The following is a 23,713-nucleotide window of genomic DNA, read 5'->3' on the forward strand; positions in this document are numbered from 1 at the left end:
AACCTCAGTGTCATCCGGAAGAAAAACAAACATTCCCAATCTTCCCAATATTTCTCAAATTTTGGCTACAAAAATGAATTTTCCGGTTGTGCTTGTGGTGCAGGATGGTGGTCCATCGGCTGAGGATGTCATTACAAGTAATAATTCTTCAAATCAAAGCAAAACACCCCTTCAATCAGCTTTTTTCCACAGACATCCGGAATGCGCCCCTTGAAGAAAACACCCTGATCCTTGAAAATTCAAATTTCAAGGGATTCAGGCATCATCTGGTCACAAAATACTACGAGACAGATCTCCTGCTCGTCCCCATTCCATCTCCCCTGGATTCCTGCCCACAGAATCTGCTCAGCAGCGCCGAGGGCGTGTTAATTTGCTTCGATGCTAAAAAGGTAAATATTTACTCCAGAATATTTTGGCAATGAATTTCAATTAACTGGGCGTTTTTTTTCCTCCAGAGAGACTTTCTAAAGGTCATTCCCAAGTACGCCAACTTCCTCAAGAGTCACCAGATCGAGCTTGGTATCCTCCTGTGTGATCAATTGAGCGAGGAAGAGGCTGATGGGATCACCTACCGCGAGGCCAAGCAATGCAGCAAGGTGCTAGATGTAATTGAGCTGGCAAGAACTGAGGATCCGGACGAAGAGGAAGATCCGCACAATCCAACGGGGTATGAGGAACTGCAGCAGGCTCTCAGGAGCTTTCTCTGGTCCAGCGCAGAAGTCAGCAATGGTAAGCAATTTTCTTTAATCTTGGGATTCTGGCAAAATTGGCCTTTTGGCCAGGAAAATATCTACCCTTTTTATTGATATTCAAAATTTTGAACAAATCAATCAAGAATCATTCTCAAAAATATTTTAGAGAAGAAGAAAGACCTTTTGCAGGCCATATTCGGGATAAAAGATTGATTTTATGAGCTTTTATCCAAATCTCTTAAAACCTCTTAACATAAAAGATATGAAAATAAATTGGTTACGAAAAGAATTTTTAATGAAAGAATCTATTATTTCTCGAAGTCTATAATTAATTTGCGATGGATAATCTTTAGTTTTGTCCAGAAACCTTTTATGTCTTTAAAGATGTAAATATAAGATGTATTTTGAACTTCAGGATAAATTTTGGAAAAATTTATAAAAGGATTTATCAAGAACAGAATTAATTTTTTGAAAAAGGGAGACTGTATATAATCTATCTACATAATACAATCAATCTGCTGTATTGTATAATCTTGTGTTAAACGAAAATTAAGCGGTAACTCCGGTAAATCATTTCGGGAAACTCGAGCCAATCTGTTCTGGGAAATAACGGGTAACCCGGAAAACTTATACAATTTTCAGGAAACCTGGGGACCCCACATTTTTTTTTAAGAACTCACTAGGACCCCAGAGAACCGAAGGAACCCATACGTTTTTCTGGAAACCCTGGGAACCATACATTTTTGAGAACACCCGAAGAACCCATACACCTAAACTATAAGAGATAGACCCCCCAAAGTTGGCATCAAAAAAAAATTTTTTTAGGCATATTTTGTATGCAAATCTTTAAACGCGAATATCTCCTAAACTAGAAGAGATAGACCCCCCAAAGTTGGCATCAAAAAAATTTTTTTAGGCATATTTTGTATGCAAATCTTTAAACGCGAATATCTCCTAAACTAGAAGAGATAGACCCTCCAAAGTTAGCATCAAAAAAAATTTTTTTAGGCATATTTTGTATGCAAATCTTTAAACGCGAATATCTCCTAAACTAGAAGAGATAAACCCCCCAAAGTTGGCATCAAAAAAAATTTTTTTAGGCATATTTTGTATGCAAATCTTTAAACGCGAATATCTCCTAAACTATAAGAGATAGACCCTCCAAAGTTGACATCAAAAAAAATTTTTTTAGGCATATTTTGTATGCAAATCTTTAAACGCGAATATCTCCTAAACTATAAGAGATAGACCCCCCAAAGTTAGCATCAAAAAAAATTTTTTTAGGCATATTTTGTATGCAAATCTTTAAACGCGAATATCTCCTAAACTAGAAGAGATAAACCCCCCAAAGTTGGCATCAAAAAAAAATTTTTTTAGGCATATTTTGTATGCAAATCTTTAAACGCGAATATCTCCTAAAATAGAAGAGATAAACCCCCCAAAGTTAACATCAAAAAAAATTTTTTTAGGCATATTTTGTATGCAAATCTTTAAACGCGAATATCTCCTAAACTAGAAGAGATAGACCCCCCAAAGTTGGCATCAAAAAAAAATTTTTTTAGGCATATTTTGTATGCTAATCTTTAAACGCGAATATCTCCTAAACTAGAAGAGATAGACCCCCCAAAGTTGGCATCAAAAAAAAAATTTTTAGGCATATTTTGTATGCAAATCTTTAAACGCGAATATCTCCTAAACTAGAAGAGATAAACCCCCCAAAGTTGGCATCAAAAAAAAATTTTTTTAGGCATATTTTGTATGCAAATCTTTAAACGCGAATATCTCCTAAACTAGAAGAGATAAACCCCCCAAAGTTGGCATCAAAAAAAAATTTTTTAGGCATATTTTGTATGCAAATCTTTAAACGCGAATATCTCCTAAACTAGAAGAGATAAACCCCCCAAAGTTGGCATCAAAAAAAAATTTTTTTAGGCATATTTTGTATGCAAATCTTTAAACGCGAATATCTCCTAAACTAGAAGAGATAAACCCCCCAAAGTTAACATCAAAAAAAATTTTTTTAGGCATATTTTGTATGCAAATCTTTAAACGCGAATATCTCCTAAACTAGAAGAGATAAACCCCCCAAAGTTGGCATCAAAAAAAAATTTTTTTAGGCATATTTTGTATGCAAATCTTTAAACGCGAATATCTCCTAAACTAGAAGAGATAAACCCCCCAAAGTTGACATCAAAAAAAATTTTTTTAGGCATATTTTGTATGCAAATCTTTAAACGCGAATATCTCCTAAACTATAAGAGATAGACCCCCCAAAGTTGACATCAAAAAAAATTTTTTTAGGCATATTTTGTATGCAAATCTTTAAACGCGAATATCTCCTAAACTAGAAGAGATAGACCCCCCAAAGTTGGCATCAAAAAAAATTTTTTTAGGCATATTTTGTATGCAAATCTTTAAACGCGAATATCTCCTAAACTAGAAGAGATAAACCCCCCAAAGTTGGCATCAAAAAAAAATTTTTTTAGGCATATTTTGTATGCAAATCTTTAAACGCGAATATCTCCTAAACTATAAGAGATAGACCCCCCAAAGTTGGCATCAAAAAAAAATTTTTTAGGCATATTTTGTATGCAAATCTTTAAACGCGAATATCTCCTAAACTAGAAGAGATAGACCCCCCAAAGTTGGCATCAAAAAAAATTTTTTTAGGCATATTTTGTATGCAAATCTTTAAACGCGAATATCTCCTAAACTATAAGAGATAGACCCCCCAAAGTTGGCATCAAAAAAAATTTTTTTTAGGTATATTTTGTATGCAAATCTTTAAACGCGAATATCTCCTAAACTAGAAGAGATAGACCCCCCAAATTCGGCATCAAAAAAATTTTTTTTAGGCATATTTTGTATGCAAATCTTTAAACGCGAATATCTCCTAAACTAGAAGAGATAGACCCCCCAAAGTTGGCATCAAAAAAAATTTTTTTAGGCATATTTTGTATGCAAATCTTTAAACGCGAATATCTCCTAAACTAGAAGAGATAGACCCCCCAAAGTTGGCATCAAAAAAAATTTTTTTAGGCATATTTTGTATGCAAATCTTTAAACGCGAATATCTCCTAAACTAGAAGAGATAAACCCCCCAAAGTTGGCATCAAAAAAAAATTTTTTTAGGCATATTTTGTATGCAAATCTTTAAACGCGAATATCTCCTAAACTATAAGAGATAGACCCCCCAAAGTTGGCATCAAAAAAAAATTTTTTAGGCATATTTTGTATGCAAATCTTTAAACGCGAATATCTCCTAAACTAGAAGAGATAGACCCCCCAAAGTTGGCATCAAAAAAAATTTTTTTAGGCATATTTTGTATGCAAATCTTTAAACGCGAATATCTCCTAAACTATAAGAGATAGACCCCCCAAAGTTGGCATCAAAAAAAAATTTTTTTAGGTATATTTTGTATGCAAATCTTTAAACGCGAATATCTCCTAAACTAGAAGAGATAGACCCCCCAAATTCGGCATCAAAAAAATTTTTTTTAGGCATATTTTGTATGCAAATCTTTAAACGCGAATATCTCCTAAACTAGAAGAGATAGACCCCCCAAAGTTGGCATCAAAAAAAATTTTTTTAGGCATATTTTGTATGCAAATCTTTAAACGCGAATATCTCCTAAACTATAAGAGATAGACCCCCCAAAGTTGGCATCAAAAAAAATTTTTTTTAGGTATATTTTGTATGCAAATCTTTAAACGCGAATATCTCCTAAACTAGAAGAGATAGACCCCCCAAATTTGGCATCAAAAAAAATTTTTTTAGGCATATTTTGTATGCAAATCTTTAAACGCGAATATCTCCTAAACTAGAAGAGATAGACCCCCCAAAGTTGGCATCAAAAAAAATTTTTTTAGGCATATTTTGTATGCAAGTCTTTAAACGCGAATATCTCCTAAACTAGAAGAGATAGACCCCCCAAATTTGGCATCAAAAAAAATTTTTTTAGGCATATTTTGTATGCAAATCTTTAAACGCGAATATCTCCTAAACTATAAGAGATAGACCCCCCAAAGTTGACTTCAAAAAAAAATTTTTTAGGCATATTTTGTATGCAAATCTTTAAACGCGAATATCTCCTAAACTAGAAGAGATAGACCCCCCAAAGTTGGCATCAAAAAAAATTTTTTTAGGCATATTTTGTATGCAAATCTTTAAACGCGAATATCTCCTAAACTAGAAGAGATAGACCCCCCAAAGTTGGCATCAAAAAAAATTTTTTAGGCATATTTTGTATGCAAATCTTTAAACGCGAATATCTCCTAAACTAGAAGAGATAAACCCCCCAAAGTTGGCATCAAAAAAAAATTTTTTTAGGCATATTTTGTATGCAAATCTTTAAACGCGAATATCTCCTAAACTATAAGAGATAGACCCCCCAAAGTTGACATCAAAAAAATTTTTTTAGGCATATTTTGTATGCAAATCTTTAAACGCGAATATCTCCTAAACTAGAAGAGATAGACCCCCCAAAGTTGGCATCAAAAAAAATTTTTTTTGGGCATATTTTGTATGCAAATCTTTAAACGCGAATATCTCCTAAACTAGAAGAGATAGACCCCCCAAAGTTGGCATCAAAAAAAAATTTTTTAGGCATATTTTGTATGCAAATCTTTAAACGCGAATATCTCCTAAACTAGAAGAGATAGACCCCCCAAAGTTGGCATCAAAAAAAATTTTTTAGGCATATTTTGTATGCAAATCTTTAAACGCGAATATCTCCTAAACTATAAGAGATAAACCCCCCAAAGTTGGCATCAAAAAAAAATTTTTTTAGGCATATTTTGTATGCAAATCTTTAAACGCGAATATCTCCTAAACTAGAAGAGATAAACCCCCCAAAGTTGGAATCAAAAAAAAATTTTTTTAGGCATATTTTGTATGCAAATCTTTAAACGCGAATATCTCCTAAACTAGAAGAGATAGACCCCCCAAAGTTGGCATCAAAAAAAATTTTTAGGCATATTTTGTATGCAAATCTTTAAACGCGAATATCTTCTAAACTAGAAGAGATAAACCCCCCAAAGTTGGCATCAAAAAAATTTTTTAGGCATATTTTGTATGCAAATCTTTAAACGCGAATATCTCCTAAGCTAGAAGAGATAGACCCCCCAAAGTTGGCATCAAAAAAAATTTTTTTAGGCATATTTTGTATGCAAATCTTTAAACGCGAATATCTCCTAAACTAGAAGAGATAAACCCCCCAAAGTTGGCATAAAAAAAAATTTTTTTAGGCATATTTTGTATGCAAATCTTTAAACGCGAATATCTCCTAAACTAGAAGAGATAGACCCCCCAAAGTTGGCATAAAAAAAAATTTTTTTAGGCATATTTTGTATGCAAATCTTTAAACGCGAATATCTCCTAAACTAGAAGAGATAGACCCCCCAAAGTTGGCATCAAAAAAAATTTTTTTAGGCATATTTTGTATGCAAATTTTTAAACGCGAATATCTCCTAAACTAGAAGAGATAGACCCCCCAAAGTTGGCATCAAAAAAAATTTTTTTAGGCATATTTTGTATGCAAATCTTTAAACGCGAATATCTCCTAAACTAGAAGAGATAAACCCCCCAAAGTTGGCATCAAAAAAAAATTTTTTTAGGCATATTTTGTATGCAAATCTTTAAACGCGAATATCTCCTAAACTATAAGAGATAGACCCCCCAAAGTTGGCATCAAAAAAAAATTTTTTTAGGTATATTTTGTATGCAAATCTTTAAACGCGAATATCTCCTAAACTAGAAGAGATAGACCCCCCAAAGTTGGCATCAAAAAAAATTTTTTTTAGGCATATTTTGTATGCAAATCTTTAAACGCGAATATCTCCTAAACTATAAGAGATAGACCCCCCAAAGTTGGCATCAAAAAAAATTTTTTTTAGGTATATTTTGTATGCAAATCTTTAAACGCGAATATCTCCTAAACTAGAAGAGATAGACCCCCCAAATTCGGCATCAAAAAAATTTTTTTTAGGCATATTTTGTATGCAAATCTTTAAACGCGAATATCTCCTAAACTAGAAGAGATAGACCCCCCAAAGTTGGCATCAAAAAAAATTTTTTTAGGCATATTTTGTATGCAAATCTTTAAACGCGAATATCTCCTAAACTATAAGAGATAGACCCCCCAAAGTTGGCATCAAAAAAAATTTTTTTTAGGTATATTTTGTATGCAAATCTTTAAACGCGAATATCTCCTAAACTAGAAGAGATAGACCCCCCAAATTTGGCATCAAAAAAAATTTTTTTAGGCATATTTTGTATGCAAATCTTTAAACGCGAATATCTCCTAAACTAGAAGAGATAGACCCCCCAAAGTTGGCATCAAAAAAAATTTTTTTAGGCAGATTTTGTATGCAAGTCTTTAAACGCGAATATCTCCTAAACTAGAAGAGATAGACCCCCCAAATTTGGCATCAAAAAAAATTTTTTTAGGCATATTTTGTATGCAAATCTTTAAACGCGAATATCTCCTAAACTATAAGAGATAGACCCCCCAAAGTTGACTTCAAAAAAAATTTTTTTAGGCATATTTTGTATGCAAATCTTTAAACGCGAATATCTCCTAAACTAGAAGAGATAGACCCCCCAAAGTTGGCATCAAAAAAAATTTTTTTAGGCATATTTTGTATGCAAATCTTTAAACGCGAATATCTCCTAAACTAGAAGAGATAGACCCCCCAAAGTTGGCATCAAAAAAAATTTTTTAGGCATATTTTGTATGCAAATCTTTAAACGCGAATATCTCCTAAACTAGAAGAGATAAACCCCCCAAAGTTGGCATCAAAAAAAAATTTTTTTAGGCATATTTTGTATGCAAATCTTTAAACGCGAATATCTCCTAAACTATAAGAGATAGACCCCCCAAAGTTGACATCAAAAAAATTTTTTTAGGCATATTTTGTATGCAAATCTTTAAACGCGAATATCTCCTAAACTAGAAGAGATAGACCCCCCAGAGTTGGCATAAAAAAAAAATTTTTTAGGCATATTTTGTATGCAAATCTTTAAACGCGAATATCTCCTAAACTAGAAGAGATAAACCCCCCAAAGTTGGCATCAAAAAAAAATTTTTTTAGGCATATTTTGTATGCAAATCTTTAAACGCGAATATCTCCTAAACTATAAGAGATAGACCCCCCAAAGTTGACATCAAAAAAATTTTTTTAGGCATATTTTGTATGCAAATCTTTAAACGCGAATATCTCCTAAACTATAAGAGATAGACCCCCCAAAGTTGACATCAAAAAAATTTTTTTAGGCATATTTTGTATGCAAATCTTTAAACGCGAATATCTCCTAAACTATAAGAGATAGACCCCCCAAAGTTGACTTCAAAAAAAATTTTTTTAGGCATATTTTGTATGCAAATCTTTAAACGCGAATATCTCCTAAACTAGAAGAGATAAACCCCCCAAAGTTGGAATCAAAAAAAAATTTTTTTAGGCATATTTTGTATGCAAATCTTTAAACGCGAATATCTCCTAAACTAGAAGAGATAGACCCCCCAAAGTTGGCATCAAAAAAAAATTTTTAGGCATATTTTGTATGCAAATCTTTAAACGCGAATATCTTCTAAACTAGAAGAGATAAACCCCCCAAAGTTGGCATCAAAAAAATTTTTTAGGCATATTTTGTATGCAAATCTTTAAACGCGAATATCTCCTAAGCTAGAAGAGATAGACCCCCCAAAGTTGGCATCAAAAAAAATTTTTTTAGGCATATTTTGTATGCAAATCTTTAAACGCGAATATCTCCTAAACTAGAAGAGATAAACCCCCCAAAGTTGGCATAAAAAAAAATTTTTTTAGGCATATTTTGTATGCAAATCTTTAAACGCGAATATCTCCTAAACTAGAAGAGATAGACCCCCCAAAGTTGGCATAAAAAAAAATTTTTTTAGGCATATTTTGTATGCAAATCTTTAAACGCGAATATCTCCTAAACTAGAAGAGATAGACCCCCCAAAGTTGGCATCAAAAAAAATTTTTTTAGGCATATTTTGTATGCAAATTTTTAAACGCGAATATCTCCTAAACTATAAGAGATAGACCCCCCAAAGTTGGCATCAAAAAAAATTTTTTTTAGGCATATTTTGTATGCAAATCTTTAAACGCGAATATCTCCTAAACTAGAAGAGATAGACCCCCCAAAGTTGGCATCAAAAAAAAATTTTTTTAGGCATATTTTGTATGCAAATCTTTAAACGCGAATATCTCCTAAACTAGAAGAGATAGACCCCCAAAGTTGGCATCAAAAAAAATTTTTTAGGCATATTTTGTATGCAAATCTTTAAACGCGAATATCTCCTAAACTAGAAGAGATAAACCCCCCAAAGTTGGCATCAAAAAAAAAATTTTTTAGGCATATTTTGTATGCAAATCTTTAAACGCGAATATCTCCTAAACTAGAAGAGATAGACCCCCCAAAGTTGGCATCAAAAAAAATTTTTTAGGCATATTTTGTATGCAAATCTTTAAACGCGAATATCTTCTAAACTAGAAGAGATAAACCACCCAAAGTTGGCATCAAAAAAATTTTTTAGGCATATTTTGTATGCAAATCTTTAAACGCGAATATCTCCTAAACTAGAAGAGATCAACCCCCCAAAGTTGGCATAAAAAAAAATTTTTTTAGGCATATTTTGTATGCAAATCTTTAAACGCGAATATCTCCTAAACTATAAGAGATAGACCCCCCAAAGTTGGCATAAAAAAAAAAATTTTTTTAGGCATATTTTGTATGCAAATCTTTAAACGCGAATATCTCCTAAACTAGAAGAGATAGACCCCCCAAAGTTGGCATAAAAAAAAATTTTTTTAGGCATATTTTGTATGCAAATCTTTAAACGCGAATATCTCCTAAACTATAAGAGATAGACCCCCCAAAGTTGGCATAAAAAAAAAAATTTTTTTAGGCATATTTTGTATGCAAATCTTTAAACGCGAATATCTCCTAAACTAGAAGAGATAGACCCCCCAAAGTTGCCATCAAAAAAAAAATTTTTTTAGGCATATTTTGTATGCAAATCTTTAAACGCGAATATCTCCTAAACTATAAGAGATAGACCCCCCAAAGTTGGCATAAAAAAAAAAAATTTTTTTAGGCATATTTTGTATGCAAATCTTTAAACGCGAATATCTCCTAAACTAGAAGAGATAGACCCCCCAAAGTTTCCATCAAAAAAAAAATTTTTTTAGGCATATTTTGTATGCAAATTTTTAAACGCGAATATCTCCTAAACTAGAAGAGATAGACCCCCCAAAGTTGGCATCAAAAAAAAAATTTTTTTTAGGCATATTTTGTATGCAAATCTTTAAACGCGAATATCTCCTAAACTAGAAGAGATAAACCCCCCATAGTTGGCATCAAAAAAAAATTTTTTTAGGCATATTTTGTATGCAAATCTTTAAACGCGAATATCTCCTAAACTAGAAGAGATAGACCCCCCAAAGTTGGCATCAAAAAAAATTTTTTTTAGGCATATTTTGTATGCAAATCTTTAAACGCGAATATCTCCTAAACTATAAGAGATAGACCCCCCAAAGTTGACATCAAAAAAAATGTTGTTAGACATATTTTGTATGCAAATCTTTAAACGCGAATATCTCCTAAACTAGAAGAGATAGACCCCCCAAAGTTGGCATCAAAAAAAAAATTTTTTTTAGGCATATTTTGTATGCAAATCTTTAAACGCGAATATCTCCTAAACTAGAAGAGATAGACCCCCCAAAGTTGGCATCAAAAAAAAAATTTTTTTAGGCATATTTTGTATGCAAATCTTTAAACGCGAATATCTCCTAAACTAGAAGAGATAGACCCCCCAAAGTTGGCATCAAAAAAAAAAATTTTTTTAGGCATATTTTGTATGCAAATCTTTAAACGCGAATATCTCCTAAACTAGAAGAGATAAACCCCCCAAAGTTGGCATCAAAAAAAAATTTTTTTAGGCATATTTTGTATGCAAATCTTTAAACGCGAATATCTCCTAAACTAGAAGAGATAGACCCCCCAAAGTTGGCATCAAAAAAAATTTTTTAGGCATATTTTATATGCAAATCTTTAAACGCGAATATCTTCTAAACTAGAAGAGATAAACCCCCCAAAGTTGGCATCAAAAAAAATTTTTTAGGCATATTTTGTATGCAAATCTTTAAACGCGAATATCTCCTAAACTAGAAGAGATAAACCCCCCAAAGTTGGCATAAAAAAAAAATGTTTTTAGGCATATTTTGTATGCAAATCTTTAAACGCGAATATCTCCTAAACTATAAGAGATAGACCCCCCAAAGTTGGCATCAAAAAAAAAATTTTTTTAGGCATATTTTGTATGCAAATCTTTAAACGCGAATATCTCCTAAACTAGAAGAGATAGACCCCCCAAAGTTGGCATCAAAAAAAATTTTTTATGCATATTTTGTATGCAAATCTTTAAACGCGAATATCTCCTAAACTAGAAGAGATAAACCCCCCATAGTTGGCATCAAAAAAAATTTTTTTAGGCATATTTTGTATGCAAATCTTTAAACGCGAATATCTCCTAAACTAGAAGAGATAGACCCCCCAAAGTTGGCATCAAAAAAAATTTTTTTAAGGCATATTTTGTATGCAAATCTTTAAACGCGAATATCTCCTAAACTATAAGAGATAGACCCCCCAAAGTTGACATCAAAAAAAATTTTTTAGGCATATTTTGTATGCAAATCTTTAAACGCGAATATCTCCTAAACTAGAAGAGATAGACCCCCCAAAGTTGGCATCAAAAAAAATTTTTTTTTAGGCATATTTTGTATGCAAATCTTTAAACGCGAATATCTCCTAAACTAGAAGAGATAGACCCCCCAAAGTTGGCATTAAAAAAAAAATTTTTTTAGGCATATTTTGTATGCAAATCTTTAAACGCGAATATCTCCTAAACTAGAAGAGATAGACCCCCCAAAGTTGGCATCAAAAAAATTTTTTTAGGCATATTTTGTATGCAAATTTTTAAACGCGAATATCTCCTAAACTAGAAGAGATAGACCCCCCAAAGTTGGCATCAAAAAAAATTTTTTTTAGGCATATTTTGTATGCAAATCTTTAAACGCGAATATCTCCTAAACTAGAAGAGATAGACCCCCCAAAGTTGGCATCAAAAAAAAAATTTTTTTAGGCATATTTTGTATGCAAATCTTTAAACGCGAATATCTCCTAAACTAGAAGAGATAGACCCCCCAAAGTTGGCATCAAAAAAAAAATTTTTTTTAGGCATATTTTGTATGCAAATCTTTAAACGCGAATATCTCCTAAACTAGAAGAGATAGACCCCCCAAAGTTGCCATCAAAAAAAAATTTTTTTTAGGCATATTTTGTATGCAAATTTTTAAACGCGTATATCTCCTAAACTAGAAGAGATAGACCCCCCAAAGTTGGCATAAAAAAAAAAAATTTTTTTTAGGCATATTTTGTATGCAAATCTTTAAACGCGAATATCTCCTAAACTAGAAGAGATAGACCCCCCAAAGTTGACTTCAAAAAAAATTTTTTTAGGCATATTTTGTATGCAAATCTTTAAACGCGAATATCTCCTAAACTATAAGAGATAGACCCCCCAAAGTTGGCATAAAAAAAAATTTTTTAAGGCATATTTTGTATGCAAATCTTTAAACGCGAATATCTCCTAAACTAGAAGAGATAAACCCCCCAAAGTTGGCATAAAAAAAAAATTTTTTTAGGCATATTTTGTATGCAAATCTTTAAACGCGAATATCTCCTAAACTAGACGAGATAGACCCCCCAAAGTTGCCATCAAAAAAAAAATTTTTTAGGCATATTTTGTATGCAAATTTTTAAACGCGAATATCTCCTAAACTAGAAGAGATAGACCCCCCAAAGTTGGCATAAAAAAAAAATTTTTTTAGGCATATTTTGTATGCAAATCTTTAAACGCGAATATCTCCTAAACTAGACGAGATAGACCCCCCAAAGTTGCCATCAAAAAAAAAATTTTTTAGGCATATTTTGTATGCAAATTTTTAAACGCGAATATCTCCTAAACTAGAAGAGATAGACCCCCCAAAGTTGGCATCAAAAAAAATTTTTTTAGGCATATTTTGTATGCAAATCTTTAAACGCGAATATCTCCTAAACTAGAAGAGATAGACCCCCCAAAGTTGGCATCAAAAAAAAAATTTTTTTTAGGCATATTTTGTATGCAAATCTTTAAACGCGAATATCTCCTAAACTAGAAGAGATAGACCCCCCAAAGTTGGCATCAAAAAAAATTTTTTTAGGCATATTTTGTATGCAAATCTTTAAACGCGAATATCTCCTAAACTAGAAGAGATAGACCCCCCAAAGTTGGCATCAAAAAAAAAATTTTTTTTAGGCATATTTTGTATGCAAATCTTTAAACGCGAATATCTCCTAAACTAGAAGAGATAGACCCCCCAAAGTTGGCATCAAAAAAAATTTTTTATGCATATTTTGTATGCAAATCTTTAAACGCGAATATCTCCTAAACTATAAGAGATAAACCCCCCATAGTTGGCATCAAAAAAAAAATTTTTTAGGCATATTTTGTATGCAAATCTTTAAACGCGAATATCTCCTAAACTAGAAGAGATAGACCCCCCAAAGTTGGCATCAAAAAAAAATTTTTTTTAGGCATATTTTGTATGCAAATCTTTAAACGCGAATATCTCCTAAACTATAAGAGATAGACCCCCCAAAGTTGACATCAAAAAAAATTTTTTAGGCATATTTTGTATGCAAATCTTTAAACGCGAATATCTCCTAAACTAGAAGAGATAGACCCCCCAAAGTTGGCATCAAAAAAAAAAATTTTTTTTAGGCATATTTTGTATGCAAATCTTTAAACGCGAATATCTCCTAAACTAGAAGAGATAGACCCCCCAAAGTTGGCATAAAAAAAAAATTTTTTTAGGCATATTTTGTATGCAAATCTTTAAACGCGAATATCTCCTAAACTAGAAGAGATAGACCCCCCAAAGTTGGCATAAAAAAAAAAAATTTTTTTAGGCATATTTTGTATGCAAATCTTTAAACGCGAATATCTCCTAAACTAGAAGAGATAAACCCCCCAAAGTTGGCATCAAAAAAAATTTTTTTTAGGCATATTTTGTATGCAAATCTTTAAACGCGAATATCTCCTAAACTATAAGAGATAGACCCCCCAAAGTTGACATCAAAAAAAATTTTTTAGGCATATTTTGTATACAAATCTTTAAACGCGAATATCTCCTAAACTAGAAGAGATAGACCCCCCAAAGTTGGCATCAAAAAAAATTTTTTAGGCATATTTTATATGCAAATCTTTAAACGCGAATATCTTCTAAACTAGAAGAGATAAACCCCCCAAAGTTGGCATCAAAAAAAATTTTTTAGGCATATTTTGTATGCAAATCTTTAAACGCGAATATCTCCTAAACTAGAAGAGATAGACCCCCCAAAGTTGGCATCAAAAAAAATTTTTTTTAGGCATATTTTGTATGCAAATCTTTAAACGCGAATATCTCCTAAACTATAAGAGATAGACCCCCCAAAGTTGACATCAAAAAAAATGTTGTTAGACATATTTTGTATGCAAATCTTTAAACGCGAATATCTCCTAAACTAGAAGAGATAGACCCCCCAAAGTTGGCATCAAAAAAAAAATTTTTTTTAGGCATATTTTGTATGCAAATCTTTAAACGCGAATATCTCCTAAACTAGAAGAGATAGACCCCCCAAAGTTGGCATCAAAAAAAAAATTTTTTTAGGCATATTTTGTATGCAAATCTTTAAACGCGAATATCTCCTAAACTAGAAGAGATAGACCCCCCAAAGTTGGCATCAAAAAAAAAAATTTTTTTTAGGCATATTTTGTATGCAAATCTTTAAACGCGAATATCTCCTAAACTAGAAGAGATAGACCCCCCAAAGTTGGCATCAAAAAAAATTTTTTTTAGGCATATTTTGTATGCAAATCTTTAAACGCGAATATCTCCTAAACTATAAGAGATAGACCCCCCAAAGTTGACATCAAAAAAAATTTTTTAGGCATATTTTGTATGCAAATCTTTAAACGCGAATATCTCCTAAACTAGAAGAGATAGACCCCCCAAAGTTGGCATCAAAAAAAATTTTTTAGGCATATTTTATATGCAAATCTTTAAACGCGAATATCTTCTAAACTAGAAGAGATAAACCCCCCAAAGTTGGCATCAAAAAAAATTTTTTAGGCATATTTTGTATGCAAATCTTTAAACGCGAATATCTCCTAAACTAGAAGAGATAGACCCCCCAAAGTTGCCATTAAAAAAAAATTTTTTTTAGGCATATTTTGTATGCAAATTTTTAAACGCGTATATCTCCTAAACTAGAAGAGATAGACCCCCCAAAGTTGGCATAAAAAAAAAAAAATTTTTTTAGGCATATTTTGTATGCAAATCTTTAAACGCGAATATCTTCTAAACTAGAAGAGATAAACCCCCCAAAGTTGGCATCAAAAAAAATTTTTTAGGCATATTTTGTATGCAAATCTTTAAACGCGAATATCTCCTAAACTAGAAGAGATAGACCCCCCAAAGTTGCCATTAAAAAAAAAATTTTTTTAGGCATATTTTGTATGCAAATTTTTAAACGCGTATATCTCCTAAACTAGAAGAGATAGACCCCCCAAAGTTGGCATAAAAAAAAAAAATTTTTTTTAGGCATATTTTGTATGCAAATCTTTAAACGCGAATATCTCCTAAACTAGAAGAGATAGACCCCCCAAAGTTGCCATCAAAAAAAAATTTTTTTTAGGCATATTTTGTATGCAAATTTTTAAACGCGAATATCTCCTAAACTAGAAGAGATAGACCCCCCAAAGTTGACTTCAAAAAAAATTTTTTTAGGCATATTTTGTATGCAAATCTTTAAACGCGAATATCTCCTAAACTATAAGAGATAGACCCCCCAAAGTTGGCATAAAAAAAAAATTTTTTAAGGCATATTTTGTATGCAAATCTTTAAACGCGAATATCTCCTAAACTAGAAGAGATAAACCCCCCAAAGTTGGCATAAAAAAAAAATTTTTTTAGGCATATTTTGTATGCAAATCTTTAAACGCGAATATCTCCTAAACTAGACGAGATAGACCCCCCAAAGTTGCCATCAAAAAAAAAATTTTTTAGGCATATTTTGTATGCAAATTTTTAAACGCGAATATCTCCTAAACTAGAAGAGATAGACCCCCCAAAGTTGGCATCAAAAAAAATTTTTTTAGGCATATTTTGTATGCAAATCTTTAAACGCGAATATCTCCTAAACTAGAAGAGATAGACCCCCCAAAGTTGGCATCAAAAAAAAATTTTTTTTAGGCATATTTTGTATGCAAATCTTTAAACGCGAATATGTCCTAAACTAGAAGAGATAGACCCCCCAAAGTTGGCATCAAAAAAAATTTTTTTTAGGCATATTTTGTATGCAAATCTTTAAACGCGAATATCTCCTAAACTATAAGAGATAGACCCCCCAAAGTTGACATCAAAAAAAATTTTTTAGGCATATTTTGTATGCAAATCTTTAAACGCGAATATCTCCTAAACTAGAAGAGATAGACCCCCCAAAGTTGGCATCAAAAAAAATTTTTTTTAGGCATATTTTGTATGCAAATCTTTAAACGCGAATATCTCCTAAACTAGAAGAGATAGACCCCCCAAAGTTGACATCAAAAAAAAAAAAAAATTTTAGGCATATTTTGTATGCAAATCTTTAAACGCGAATATCTCCTAAACTATAAGAGATAGACCCCCCAAAGTTGACTTCAAAAAAAATTTTTTTAGGCAAATTTTGTATGCAAATCTTTAAACACGAATATCTCCTAAACTAGAAGAGATAGACCCCCCAAAATTGGCATCAAAAAAAATTTTTTTAGGCATATTTTGTATGCAAATCTTTAAACGCGAATATCTCCTAAACTAGAAGAGATAGACCCCCCAAAGTTGGCATCAAAAAAAAATTTTTTTAGGCATATTTTGTATGCAAATCTTTAAACGCGAATATCTCCTAAACTAGAAGAGATAGACCCCCCAAAGTTGGCATCAAAAAAAAATTTTTTTAGGCATATTTTGTATGCAAATCTTTAAACGCGAATATCTCCTAAACTAGAAGAGATAGACCCCCCAAAGTTGGCATCAAAAAAAAATTTTTTTTAGGCATATTTTGTATGCAAATCTTTAAACGCGAATATCTCCTAAACTATAAGAGATAGACCCCCCAAAGTTGACATCAAAAAAATTTTTTTAGGCATATTTTGTATGCAAATCTTTAAACGCGAATATCTCCTAAACTAGAAGAGATAGACCCCCCAAAGTTGGCATCAAAAAAAATTTTTTTAGGCATATTTTGTATGCAAATCTTTAAACGCGAATATCTCCTAAACTAGAAGAGATAGACCCCCCAAAGTTGGCATCAAAAAAAATTTTTTTTAGGCATATTTTGTATGCAAATCTTTAAACGCGAATATCTCCTAAACTAGAAGAGATAGACCCCCCAAAGTTGACATCAAAAAAAAAAATTTTTTAGGCATATTTTGTATGCAAATCTTTAAACGCGAATATCTCCTAAACTATAAGAGATAGACCCCCCAAAGTTGACTTCAAAAAAAATTTTTTTAGGCATATTTTGTATGCAAATCTTTAAACACGAATATCTCCTAAACTAGAAGAGATAGACCCACCAAAATTGGCATCAAAAAAAATTTTTTTAGGCATATTTTGTTTGCAAATCTTTAAACGCGAATATCTCCTAAACTAGAAGAGATAGACCCCCCAAAGTTGGCATCAAAAAAAAATTTTTTTAGGCATATTTTGTATGCAAATCTTTAAACGCGAATATCTCCTAAACTAGAAGAGATAGACCCCCCAAAGTTGGCATCAAAAAAAATTTTTTTAGGCATATTTTGTATGCAAATCTTTAAACGCGAATATCTCCTAAACTATAAGAGATAGACCCCCCAAAGTTGACTTCAAAAAAAATTTTTTTAGGCATATTTTGTATGCAAATCTTTAAACGCGAATATCTCCTAAACTAGAAGAGATAGACCCCCCAAAATTGGCATCAAAAAAATTTTTTTTAGGCATATTTTGTATGCAAATCTTTAAACGCGAATATCTCCTAAACTATAAGAGATAGACCCCCCAAAGTTGGAATTAAGAAAAAAATTTTTAGGCATATTTTGTATGCAAATCTTTAAACGCGAATATCTCCTAAACTAGAAGAGATAGACCCCCCAAAGTTGGCATCAAAAAAAATTTTTTTTAGCCATATTTTGTATGCAAATCTTTAAACGCGAATATCTCCTAAACTAGAAGAGATAGACCCCCCAAAGTTGGCATCAAAAACAAAATTTTTTAGGCATATTTTGTATGCAAATCTTTAAACGCGAATATCTCCTAAACTATAAGAGATAGACCCCCCAAAGTTGACTTCAAAAAAAAATTTTTTAGGCATATTTTGTATGCAAATCTTTAAACGCGAATATCTCCTAAACTAGAAGAGATAGACCCCCCAAAATTGGCATCAAAAAATTTTTTTTAGGCATATTTTGTATGCAAATCTTTAAACGCGAATATCTCCTAAACTAGAAGAGATAGACCCACCAAAGTTGGCATCAAAAAAAAATTTTTTTTAGGCATATTTTGTATGCAAATCTTTAAACGCGAATATCTCCTAAACTAGAAGAGATAGACCCCCCAAAGTTGGCATCAAAAACAAAATTTTTTAGGCATATTTTGTATGCAAATCTTTAAACGCGAATATCTCCTAAACTATAAGAGATAGACCCCCCAAAGTTGACATCAAAAAAAATTTTTTAGGCATATTTTGTATGCAAATCTTTAAACGCGAATATCTCCTAAACTAGAAGAGATAGACCCCCCAAAGTTGGCATCAAAAAAAAAAAAATTTTTTTATGCATATTTTGTATGCAAATCTTTAAACGCGAATATCTCCTAAACTATAAGAGATAGACCCCCCAAAGTTGACTTCAAAAAAAATTTTTTTAGGCATATTTTGTATGCAAATCTTTAAACGCGAATATCTCCTAAACTAGAAGAGATAGACCCCCCAAAGTTGGCATCAAAAAAAAAAATTTTTTATGCATATTTTGTATGCAAATCTTTAAACGCGAATATCTCCTAAACTATAAGAGATAGACCCCCCAAAGTTGACTTCAAAAAAAATTTTTTTAGGCATATTTTGTATGCAAATCTTTAAACGCGAATATCTCCTAAACTAGAAAAGATAGACCCCCCAAAATTGGCATCAAAAAAAATTTTTTTAGGCATATTTTGTATGCAAATCTTTAAACGCGAATATCTCCTAAACTAGAAGAGGTAGACCCCCCAAAGTTGGCATCAAAAAAAAATTTTTTTTAGGCATATTTTGTATGCAAATCTTTAAACGCGAATATCTCCTAAACTATAAGAGATAGACCCCCCAAAGTTGACATCAAAAAAATTTTTTTAGGCATATTTTGTATGCAAATCTTTAAACGCGAATATCTCCTAAACTAGAAGAGATAGACCCCCCAAAGTTGGCATCAAAAAAAAATTTTTTTAGGCATATTTTGTATGCAAATCTTTAAACGCGAATATCTCCTAAACTATAAGAGATAGACCCCCCAAAGTTGGCATTAAAAAAAAAATTTTTAGGCATATTTTGTATGCAAATCTTTAAACGCGAATATCTCCTAAACTAGAAGAGATAGACCCCCCAAAGTTGGCATCAAAAAAAAATTTTTTTTAGGCATATTTTGTATGCAAATCTTTAAACGCGAATATCTCCTAAACTATAAGAGATAGACCCCCCAAAGTTGACATCAAAAAAAATTTTTTTAGGCATATTTTGTATGCAAATCTTTAAACGCGAATATCTCCTAAACTAGAAGAGATAGACCCCCCAAAGTTGGCATCAAAAAAAAAATTTTTAGGCATATTTTGTATGCAAATCTTTAAACGCGAATATCTCCTAAACTAGAAGAGATAGACCCCCCAAAGTTGGCATCAAAAAAAATTTTTTAGGCATATTTTGTATGCAAATCTTTAAACGCGAATATCTCCTAAACTAGAAGAGATAAACCCACCAAAGTTGGCATCAAAAAAAAATTTTTTTTAGGCATATTTTGTATGCAAATCTTTAAACGCGAATATCTCCTAAACTAGAAGAGATAGACCCCCCAAAGTTGGCATCAAAAACAAAATTTTTTAGGCATATTTTGTATGCAAATCTTTAAACGCGAATATCTCCTAAACTATAAGAGATAGACCCCCCAAAGTTGACATCAAAAAAAATTTTTTAGGCATATTTTGTATGCAAATCTTTAAACGCGAATATCTCCTAAACTAGAAGAGATAGACCCCCCAAAGTTGGCATCAAAAAAAAAAAATTTTTTATGCATATTTTGTATGCAAATCTTTAAACGCGAATATCTCCTAAACTATAAGAGATAGACCCCCCAAAGTTGACTTCAAAAAAAATTTTTTTAGGCATATTTTGTATGCAAATCTTTAAACGCGAATATCTCCTAAACTAGAAAAGATAGACCCCCCAAAATTGGCATCAAAAAAAATTTTTTTAGGCATATTTTGTATGCAAATCTTTAAACGCGAATATCTCCTAAACTAGAAGAGGTAGACCCCCCAATGTTGGCATCAAAAAAAATTTTTTTTTAGGCATATTTTGTATGCAAATCTTTAAACGCGAATATCTCCTAAACTATAAGAGATAGACCCCCCAAAGTTGACATCAAAAAAATTTTTTTAGGAATATTTTGTATGCAAATCTTTAAACGCGAATATCTCCTAAACTAGAAGAGATAGACCCCCCAAAGTTGGCATCAAAAAAAAATTTTTTTAGGCATATTTTGTATGCAAATCTTTAAACGCGAATATCTCCTAAACTATAAGAGATAGACCCCCCAAAGTTGGCATTAAAAAAAAAAATTTTTAGGCATATTTTGTATGCAAATCTTTAAACGCGAATATCTCCTAAACTAGAAGAGATAGACCCCCCAAAGTTGGCATCAAAAAAAAATTTTTTTTAGGCATATTTTGTATGCAAATCTTTAAACGCGAATATCTCCTAAACTATAAGAGATAGACCCCCCAAAGTTGACATCAAAAAAAATTTTTTTAGGCATATTTTGTATGCAAATCTTTAAACGCGAATATCTCCTAAACTAGAAGAGATAGACCCCCCAAAGTTGGCATCAAAAAAAAATTTTTTTAGGCATATTTTGTATGCAAATCTTTAAACGCGAATATCTCCTAAACTATAAGAGATAGACCCCCCAAAGTTGACTTCAAAAAAAATTTTTTTAGGCATATTTTGTATGCAAATCTTTAAACGCGAATATCTCCTAAACTAGAAGAGATAGACCCCCCAAAGTTGGCATCAAAAAAAAATTTTTTTAGGCATATTTTGTATGCAAATCTTTAAACGCGAATATCTCCTAAACTAGAAGAGATAGACCCCCCAAAGTTGGCATCAAAAAAAATTTTTTTTAGGCATATTTTGTATGCAAATCTTTAAACGCGAATATCTCCTAAACTAGAAGAGATAGACCCCCCAAAGTTGACATAAAAAAAAAAAAATTTTTTAGGCATATTTTGTATGCAAATCTTTAAACGCGAATATCTCCTAAACTATAAGAGATAGACCCCCCAAAGTTGACTTCAAAAAAAATTTTTTTAGGCATATTTTGTATGCAAATCTTTAAACACGAATATCTCCTAAACTGGAAGAGATAGACCCACCAAAATTGGCATCAAAAAAATTTTTTTTAGGCATATTTTGTATGCAAATCTTTAAACGCGAATATCTCCTAAACTAGAAGAGATAGACCCCCCAAAGTTGGCATCAAAAAAAAATTTTTTTAGGCATATTTTGTATGCAAATCTTTAAACGCGAATATCTCCTAAACTAGAAGAGATAGACCCCCCAAAGTTGGCATCAAAAAAAATTTTTTTAGGCATATTTTGTATGCAAATCTTTAAACGCGAATATCTCCTAAACTATAAGAGATAGACCCCCCAAAGTTGACTTCAAAAAAAATTTTTTTAGGCATATTTTGTATGCAAATCTTTAAACGCGAATATCTCCTAAACTAGAAGAGATAGACCCCCCAAAATTGGCATCAAAAAAATTTTTTTTAGGCATATTTTGTATGCAAATCTTTAAACGCGAATATCTCCTAAACTATAAGAGATAGACCCCCCAAAGTTGGAATTAAGAAAAAAATTTTTAGGCATATTTTGTATGCAAATCTTTAAACGCGAATATCTCCTAAACTAGAAGAGATAGACCCCCCAAAGTTGGCATCAAAAAAAATTTTTTTTAGGCATATTTTGTATGCAAATCTTTAAACGCGAATATCTCCTAAACTATAAGAGATAGACCCCCCAAAGTTGACTTCAAAAAAAAATTTTTTAGGCATATTTTGTATGCAAATCTTTAAACGCGAATATCTCCTAAACTATAAGAGATAGACCCCCCAAAGTTGACTTCAAAAAAAAATTTTTTAGGCATATTTTGTATGCAAATCTTTAAACGCGAATATCTCCTAAACTAGAAGAGATAGACCCCCCAAAATTGGCATCAAAAAATTTTTTTTAGGCATATTTTGTATGCAAATCTTTAAACGCGAATATCTCCTAAACTAGAAGAGATAGACCCACCAAAGTTGGCATCAAAAAAAAATTTTTTTTAGGCATATTTTGTATGCAAATCTTTAAACGCGAATATCTCCTAAACTAGAAGAGATAGACCCCCCAAAGTTGGCATCAAAAACAAAATTTTTTAGGCATATTTTGTATGCAAATCTTTAAACGCGAATATCTCCTAAACTATAAGAGATAGACCCCCCAAAGTTGACATCAAAAAAAATTTTTTAGGCATATTTTGTATGCAAATCTTTAAACGCGAATATCTCCTAAACTAGAAGAGATAGACCCCCCAAAGTTGGCATCAAAAAAAAAATTTTTTTATGCATATTTTGTATGCAAATCTTTAAACGCGAATATCTCCTAAACTATAAGAGATAGACCCCCCAAAGTTGACTTCAAAAAAAATTTTTTTAGGCATATTTTGTATGCAAATCTTTAAACGCGAATATCTCCTAAACTAGAAAAGATAGACCCCCCAAAATTGGCATCAAAAAAAATTTTTTTAGGCATATTTTGTATGCAAATCTTTAAACGCGAATATCTCCTAAACTAGAAGAGGTAGACCCCCCAAAGTTGGCATCAAAAAAAAATTTTTTTTAGGCATATTTTGTATGCAAATCTTTAAACGCGAATATCTCCTAAACTATAAGAGATAGACCCCCCAAAGTTGACATCAAAAAAATTTTTTTAGGCATATTTTGTATGCAAATCTTTAAACGCGAATATCTCCTAAACTAGAAGAGATAGACCCCCCAAAGTTGGCATCAAAAAAAAATTTTTTTAGGCATATTTTGTATGCAAATCTTTAAACGCGAATATCTCCTAAACTATAAGAGATAGACCCCCCAAAGTTGGCATTAAAAAAAAAAATTTTTAGGCATATTTTGTATGCAAATCTTTAAACGCGAATATCTCCTAAACTAGAAGAGATAGACCCCCCAAAGTTGGCATCAAAAAAAAATTTTTTTTAGGCATATTTTGTATGCAAATCTTTAAACGCGAATATCTCCTAAACTATAAGAGATAGACCCCCCAAAGTTGACATCAAAAAAAATTTTTTTAGGCATATTTTGTATGCAAATCTTTAAACGCGAATATCTCCTAAACTAGAAGAGATAGACCCCCCAAAGTTGGCATCAAAAAAAAAATTTTTAGGCATATTTTGTATGCAAATCTTTAAACGCGAATATCTCCTAAACTAGAAGAGATAGACCCCCCAAAGTTGGCATCAAAAAAAATTTTTTAGGCATATTTTGTATGCAAATCTTTAAACGCGAATATCTCCTAAACTAGAAGAGATAGACCCCCCAAAGTTG

At 31.9% G+C, this 23,713-nt stretch overlaps 1 protein-coding gene across 1 annotated transcript in view; it reads left to right on the plus strand.

Annotated features, from left to right (window-relative positions):
* The window catches only part of LOC129809640 (uncharacterized), a 33,445-nt gene continuing 9,732 nt past the window's right edge, over window positions 1-23,713 (plus strand). Inside the window, exons 1-3 of the mRNA XM_055859612.1 lie at window positions 1-137; window positions 193-389; window positions 456-729. Of these exons, the coding sequence (XP_055715587.1) occupies window positions 74-137; window positions 193-389; window positions 456-729 (535 nt within the window). The 5' untranslated portion in view covers window positions 1-73. The remainder of the gene's footprint in view (window positions 138-192; window positions 390-455; window positions 730-23,713) is intronic.

This window comes from Phlebotomus papatasi, chromosome 1 (genome assembly GCF_024763615.1).
Source record: "Phlebotomus papatasi isolate M1 chromosome 1, Ppap_2.1, whole genome shotgun sequence".
In the NCBI taxonomy this organism is placed as follows: Eukaryota; Metazoa; Arthropoda; class Insecta; order Diptera; family Psychodidae; genus Phlebotomus; species Phlebotomus papatasi.